At 36.9% G+C, this 8,242-nt stretch overlaps 1 protein-coding gene across 2 annotated transcripts; it reads right to left on the bottom strand.

Moving 5' to 3' along the window:
* Positions 1-3,895: 3,895 nt before the first annotated feature.
* LOC145954352 (uncharacterized) lies at positions 3,896-7,721 on the bottom strand. 2 transcript variants are annotated; one of them, XM_083068390.1, is made up of 5 exons: positions 5,069-7,721; positions 4,828-4,995; positions 4,656-4,747; positions 4,505-4,577; positions 3,896-4,424 (listed from the first exon to the last, which is right to left on the bottom strand). In XM_083068390.1, exon 1 carries the CDS (start codon positions 7,326-7,328, stop codon positions 5,352-5,354), a length of 1,977 nt encoding a protein of 658 aa, XP_082924516.1. In that variant the 5' UTR covers positions 7,329-7,721; the 3' UTR covers positions 3,896-4,424; positions 4,505-4,577; positions 4,656-4,747; positions 4,828-4,995; positions 5,069-5,351. The 2 variants fall into 2 exon arrangements, with proteins under 2 accessions (XP_082924516.1, XP_082924515.1); XM_083068389.1 differs by having other exon boundaries at positions 4,656-4,995.
* Positions 7,722-8,242: the final 521 nt, after the last annotated feature.

The following is an 8,242-nucleotide window of genomic DNA, read 5'->3' as shown; positions in this document are numbered from 1 at the left end:
TCAATATTTGAAGATTCAATAAAGCTCGTTCAAGAGGTATTTTAGTCAATCTTCTTCTCTTCCTTTTATTTCTTATCTTTATCTTTTTTTTATATAATAAACGTCATAATGTAGATATTTTAGGGTTAATTGCTTAATTTATAGTTTTAAGCATGTAAATAAACATTAATAAAGGGGATTCAATATTTAATTTATTAATTCTTATCGTGTTAATTTCATCATAGGGTACCAATTTAGGGCGTTGTAGGGGGTGCTTAATACCTTGTAGACACCCAATTTCGTCCGGGGGCATACAAACAACAAGATAGGACATCAGAGGGCCCAAAAGCCCAAATCAACTATTTTTAGTGGCCTAGAACGGGCCGTTCCAAAATTGGAACGGGCCATTCTCAAGTCCAAACGGGTCGTTCTTCAATTGGAACGGGCCGTTCCGAGGCTCCTAAAAGGCCTAAAAATTGTAGGTTGGAACGGGCCGTTCCAGACCAGAATGGCTGTTCCAAACCAATCAAAAGGCCTAAAAACTTGGTCTGGAACGGGCCGTTCCTAAACTAGAACGGGCCGTTCCAAGAGGTTAAAAAGGTCTAACAAACCTAGTTTGGAACGGGCCGTTCTGGGAAGGAAATTTAGTGTTAATTTGTACCCTGGAACAGGCCGTTCCGAATCCAGAACAGGACGTTCTAGCCCACATCTGATGCCTATAAATAGAAATCTCAGGCACAGTTCTCAAGACCTCAAAAATTTCGTCCAAGACTCCTTAGAGCTCGAAATTCCTCTCTCTCTCCTATTGTATTTCTTGAGTTTTGTGAGGCATATTGTAGTGTGAAAGGTTGCCCCAAAGCACCTAAAATCTTCATAGTTGAAGATCTAATAAAGCTTGCTACGAGGTATTACTCATCAATCTCTTGTTCTATCTTTCTCTTCTTTTATTTTATATATTGCTATAATAAACGCAATTATGTAGATATCTTAGAGTTCACCGTTTCATGTAAATAATCATTAATAAAGGAGATTAAATATTTAAACTATTAATTCTTATTACGTTATCTTCTTCATAGGGTACCAATTTAGGGCGTTGTAGGGGTGCTTAATACCTTCCCTACACGTAACCGACCCCCGAACCCAATTCTGGTTATCAAGGCCATTATTGGACTTTTAAAAACTTTTGATTTTTCCAATGTTTTGAGTAAAACATTGGTGGCGACTCCATGAACCTATCTTCAAAACCATTGATTAAGGATTAGTCTAGCATCCGTGCATTCCTTAATTGATGAGATTTTCAAAAGGATGTCTAAACCATACGTCGCAAGATCAGAAATTTTCGGGTTGCGACAGATGGCGACTCCACTGGGGACATTTTAAGAGGGTCAGGTCCATATAAATGTTGAAGTTAATAAAATAAAAATTAATTTAAATATTTTTCCCCTTTACTTTGTTTGTTTTATTTGTTTGGCTTTAATATTTGTTTGCCTGTTTAAATTCTGCATTTGTTTGAATAAAAATTGTACACAAACCTTTGCACACAACAGTTCCCCTTACACCCGGGGGCATGAGGGTATTAAACATAGGGAGTGGTTGACATATGACCGGCCCAAGTTTGGCCTTGGAGCTTGCGAGCCTTGTCGGAAATCACACTCAAGGTGATAACCAATTACTCTAGCCCAAAATACTGCGACAGACCTTAGAGGTTGCCAGGTGAAGGCGACAAAGATACTGGGTCCCTATAATGGGGGCACCTTGGGAGCCTTGAGAACCAGTGAGATTAGAACCATCCTATACAATGCACTTTTCTTGACAGGAACCACAGACCAAGGGTTTGAACATGATCGTTCGTGGGTGTACTTTGATTGAGCATGTGTGTGCATTTGTTTGTATTATTTTGTTCTAATAAGATGGATTGGAATTTTAAAATAAGCAAACAGATAATAAAAAATAAAAAAATAAAAATAAAAATTTTATACCCCTTTGTACATGCTTAGGTCAGCATTCCATTAATATCATATAGGTAGTTTCCTTTTTGTAAAAAAAATTAATAAAAAAAATCTCATCTTTACCATGCATCATTCCCCATTAGATAATAGAAACATGATAAAGATTAGGCAAAAGAATGACATGCATTCTAGATTAGCTCATTAATTTCATTCATTTTATTTTATTAGCTAAGGAGGATTAGGTTGTCGTATGTATAGAAAGTTAAGAAAAGTGAATGCTCTAATATACAACAGTATCTGCGCTTTAAAGAAAAACCAAAATCATCTTTAAAATACTATGGTTTGACCCTTGCTTTGATATGTTTGTTAAAGTAAGTCTTCTTAGAATCTAATATAGATTCTCGCTTAATACTGTCAAAATCTATTTGAGCATTCGCAAATAAACAAATCAATGAGACTGATATTTATTATTCTCAACTTTCTCTACATTTTGCATTACATTCATTTAGAACATATCCCTCCTTGTAAAAGAATAAATGAGAATAAAAAGGGAAATTAACCTACGTGCGTTAGTTGAAAATAATGGAAAGTAAGTCATGCATAAAGAGTTTAAGGTAAAGAACTCCACAATCATTAAGACGCCAACTCTTGCCCCAAAAGGATAAAGCCGTGTCGTGCAACCATGAAATCCAAGCAGAATAGGAGAAACGACTATAAATGGATGGATCCACACTCCTAACGAGTTGCAAGCTAATAAAGAGAACCTGAGGAGGATGAATCCCTCAAACACTAAGGCAAAGTGAATAGAATTTTCTTGAAAGATGCTTTCAACAAGAGAGAAGCATTGCTTATTAAAAGGTTGCTAGAATGTAAACCCGCAAAAGGCATTCTAAGCAACAAAAAAAAGAGCAATGTTTGTTCAAGCTGAAAATCGAGAGATAGCTTGAATGTTCCTCTTGAGAAGCAAGACTCCATGGAAAGCTCTATCATCGCTTCTACCCATTCCTATTTCTTGGGAAAGTCTCAGGATATGGGTTGACAACACCTTCATGAGAGAAGAAGCCAAAGGACCTCCCTCTACACGAGATCTTCTAAAATGCCACATCCAAGCAAGTGGAGGACTAGCTCTACAATCAGATGACCTAGGCCTCTCTAAGGGGAAATCTCCTTTTATTTCTCTGTGTATGAATCATGAACTCGGGGCATGCCCGGGCCCTCGAGCTACATTAAATGGGCACGTATAGATTGAAAATTCTATTTTAATGCCATACATTTTTCTACTTCGTTTCTCTTCTCCCTCTTATCTACTCTAAGCCTCATTAACAAACCTTAAATGAACAAGTACATTTGAAATAAGGACGTCATTAGAAACAATGGCTTAATATGCAATAAGGAACACATAAAGATCAATCAAACTTGGCATGACTTGTGGATAAAAGTCCAAAAAAAATCAGTGCAAGGGGCATCCCCCTTTAATGAAGGAGTGAAAGATGATCACAAATGCTGCAAAAATAAAAGCCCTGCAAGAAACCCACTAAGAGGGCAACGCCAAGATTAGGGCAAGGTCCGCTAGGAGACCCACAAGCAAAAAGGGTAGCCTAGGCAAAAATGAGGATCAAAACAAGAAAAAGGGTCCGCTAGGAGACCCACACTAGTACAGAAAGGGTCTTTTACGTCGTGTATTTTGACCCTTTTACGTCGGAAAAAGGGTCTGACGTTAATACGGGAGTCGTAAATTTACGTCGCCTCTAAAAGGCGACGTAAATTTACGTCGGGGATTTCTCCAAACCGACGTAAAATGGGGCAAAATCATGCCACAATTTTACGTCGGAGATGGCTTTGTCCGACGTAAATTTACGTTGGTCATTGCGAGGACCGACGTAAATTTACGTCGGACAAAGCCATGTCCGACGTAAATTGTGGGAGTTTTTTTTAAAAAAACGTTTGTAAATTGATATACTCAACACCTGCATATAAATATAATCCAGAATACCAACTCTAAACCAGGCAGTCCAGAATAGAAATTCAAATTGTATTTCAAAATTGAATGACAAAAAGAAAATAATATATAAATCTTAAAAAACATAAATTATGACAATGTAAATCCTATTATCCTAAAAAAGCTATAAAACATGTTTGTCAATGCTATCTAACTAACTAAACTAACTAACTATCAAACTATAAACATAATATCTAACTAACTATCAAACTATAAACATAATATCTAACTAACTAAACTTAGAAAAAAATTTGCCCATTGTTCTCTTATCTTGAGCAACTCATCTTCGGGCAATGGAGATGGATCTTGAAAGACCTGAAAGGGTAATTTAAGTGTCATTAATATGCAATGTTAATTATTCTAAAGGTAAATATAGTTAAATAAATTTTGATATGAATTATCTGCGCCCAAAAATCAATAATACCCGCAGAAACTATGGCTTTCATCCAATACATGATGTAATAGCCACATTCAAACGAGTCTTGTTGCTTATTACACTAAAATGAGAAACAAATAACTATTAATTCCAAAGTCAATAAATTTAAATATTATTGATTGTATGAATTTATTTGCTAACCTTAGGGTATATGAAATGCAATGACTTTGATGATCTGGCTCTTCCACTTAATATATTAGCTCCAGACACGATTCTAATTAATTGAAATAAAAACAAATGTTAGCCAATATATATAATTAGTTTTAAAACATAATGAAAAAATTTTAGTTACCCATGTAATTGGCTTTTAATTTCATGGCTTGGTTTTCGATGAAGTGAACAAAACCACACCACGGTATATTCCTTAGGAATGATTACCATTAACTGCCAATGAGACCTACATTGTATGACAAACAAATCAGTTAAAAAATTACCATGATTAAAAAACCAATTAAAAAACTAACCCGTCAATGTATGGAGCCATGTATATATGTCTTCTTGAGTCACTCATCCATGTTTGCATATATTGTTGGATCTGGACCTGAGTGTTTCCTGATTTTTGGATGGATTGAGGCTCAATAAATCCATATACTTCTGCTTGTGCTTGCTCCACACTCAATTTGTCCATGTACCTAACACAAATAATTATTATAAGTTAAATGTAATTATTGTAAATTTAGACTCATAAAAGAAAATATGACTTACATGGCCCACAACTGTATGACAGATATATTTAACATGTAGTTTCCCCCAACAATCTCTAATGCATCAGGCAGAGATATGTATAGTGGAACATCAGAGCTATCAACTCCAAAAACTCTAATGTCCCACTGCAATTGAATTGGATGCTTCTTTATTCGTGGTAATTTGATTAGAAGCTTAGATATATGGGATCATCCTCAGCTTCTGCGATATTGGCATCATGAACATGAGGTTCTCTCATGACCTCCTTACCACGATTGATAAAATCATAAAGAAATAATCAAAATTAGTTAAACAATCGAGTAATAGCAACTCTAACAGAAGATGGTAAAATGTTACGAATAGCCACAGGCAAAAGTTGTTGCATTAACACATGACAATCGTGAGACTTTAAACCAATCAACTTCAAATCTTGCATAGACACCAGACTCTTCACATTTGAGGAGTACCCTTGTGGAACTTTCACACTGCTTAAGCACCCACAAAAGCTTTTTTTTTCTTTCTTTGATAGAGTATGACAAGCTGGAGGCAAGTAAGTGCGTCTTCCAATAGACTGAGGATGCAACTCAGAATGTATACCCATGTCCACCAAATCTTGTCGTGCTTTCACTCCATCTTTAGTCTTTCCTTTGATGTTTAGCAATGTCCCAATTACACTATCACAAACATTTTTCTCCACATGCATCACATCTATGCAGTGTCTAACATCTAACTTGCACCAGTAAGGAAGATTAAAGAATATTGATCGTTTCTTCCAGATATTTCTCTCAGTTGACTTCTTTTGCGTCTTTCCGAACACAATGTTAATGTTCTTCACCCGTTGATATACTTCTTCACCATTGCGCGGTGTGGAGGCAATTTCATCCTCTTGACTTCCATTGAATGCTTTCTTCAATCTACGGTATGGATGACTACGAACAAGAAACTTACGATGCCTAGTGTACGCAGTCTTTTGCCCATGTTTCAATTGGGTATAACTTGTGTTTTCTTCACATATAGGACATGCATAATGACCCTTCACACTATACCCACTCAAGTTACCATATGCTGGAAAATCATTTATTGTGCAAAATAACATTGCACGCATAGTAAATTTTTCTTCACGATATGCATCAAACACCTCCACTCCTGTGTCCCATAACATTTTCAAGTCATCAATCAATGGACTAAGATACACATCTATGTCATTTCCTGGTTGTCGGGGACCTGATATCATCATAGACAACATAATATATTTTCTCTTCATGCATAGCCAAGGAGGCAAATTATAAATGACCAACAAAACTGGCCATGAACTGTGTTTACTACTTAAGTTCCCATAAGGATTCATGCCATCTGTAGCTAAACCAATTCTCAAGTTTCTTGACTCTGCACCAAATTCTGGAAATGTTTCATCAATCCTCTTCCATTGCGGAGAATCAGCTGGATGTCGAAGAAAGTTGTCACATTTTCTACCATTTTCATGCCATGTGAGGTTTTTTGCATCCTCTTTAATGGCAAACAATCTTTTAAACCTAGGTATTATTGGCAAATACCATAAGACCTTAGCAGGGGGACCCTCTATTTCTTCCTCACCATTACTTCCATCAGTTTTCTTTTTGAACCGCGACAATCCACATGTGGGACACACTTTCAGTGTAGCAAAATCATTTGTATACAATATGCAATCATTAGGGCACGCGTATATCTTCTTATACTCCAAACCCATTGGACATAGTATCTTTTTTGCCTCATAGTTGCGATTAGGTAATGTGTTATCTTCTGGAAGCATCTCCTTCAATAACTCCAACAATTCTGTGAAACTTTTATCAGTCCAGCCATTTCTTGCTTTTAAACTAAACAATTTTAAAGTTGCTGATAATCTTGTAAACATACTGCATCCTGGGTACAATGGTTGCTCAAAATCAGACTTTAAGGTATCATACACATGTGCTCTTTCAAAATTTTCTTCACCAACATCACGTATCATCTCTTCTAAGTTATCGCCCATCCCTTCAAAATTTTCAGTTGTTGACACTGTTGGAATGTCTAATATTTCTCCGTGCCATGTCCATACTGTATAACTCTTCACAATACCATATATAAACAGGTGATCACGTATTTCTCCAACTTCTTGACGTATCTGATTCAAACATCGAACACATGGACAATAATATGCCCCTTTGATGGGTTTCCCATTTTCTCTTGCAAATTGTAAGAACTCTTCAACTCCATTTCTATACTCTTGACTAATGCGACTTGCATTCATCCAACTTCGATTCATTATCTATATATTAACACAAATTAACTATTGACTCAGTTATTCATAAATTTTCTAACCTAAACTACAACCCTAAAAAATCGATGGTAAACTAAAGGTCAATGCCTAAAAAAGTCTCTTCTTTAATGCATCTGGAACGGCCCGTACTGAAACTAGAACGGGCCATTCCAGATCAAAAAATTACAACAACAAATTTCCAGCAGAACGGGCCGTTCTCTTTGCAGAACGACCCGTTCTGCAAGGAGAACGGCCTGTTCTGCAAGGAGAACGGCCCGTTCTAAAAGGAGAACGGGCCGTTCCAGCGGAACAAATAGCAAAAAAAAACAAAATAATTACGGGGACAACAAACTAACCTCAAACGACCAACGTGCAGACACTTAGAGACTTGGATAGGTTGAATGTAGCAATAAACGTAGTGGGAGACTCAGAAATTCAGAGAAAATGAGAGGGGTTGTTTGTAAATTGTGAGCGCGGGAATGGAAAATACAAAGGTGGGGAATATAGGGCCATTTTTTACGTCGGGTTTCGTTGTTCCGACGTAAATTTACGTCAGACTAGAGGGGTTCCAACGTAAATTTACGTCAGACCCCCTCTAGTCCGACGTAAATTTACGTCGCACTATGAGACTGCGACGTTAATTCCCACATTTATGTCAGACTAGGGGGGGTCCGACGTAAATTAGTCTCCACTTAATTACGAAACTGCCACCGCGTTTTTACAACGTCGGTGTTTACTGTTTCCGACGTAAATTGGGTGACGTAAATACCCTTTTTTGCACTAGTGCCACAAACAAAAAGGGTAGCCTAGACAAAAATTAGGACAAAGCAGCATCTCGAGCTAGGCGACCCGGGAAGATCATTTAATCGATACGTAATCCTAAGTCATCGCTTAGCTTTGAAGGAAATAATAAGCCAATG

Source organism: Cajanus cajan, chromosome 2, assembly GCF_000230855.2.
Source record: "Cajanus cajan strain Asha chromosome 2, NIPB_CcT2T_4, whole genome shotgun sequence".
Lineage (NCBI taxonomy): Eukaryota > Viridiplantae > Streptophyta > Magnoliopsida > Fabales > Fabaceae > Cajanus > Cajanus cajan.
Note: the sequence above shows the minus strand (reverse complement) of the source record. Positions and strands in the feature narration are given on the sequence as shown.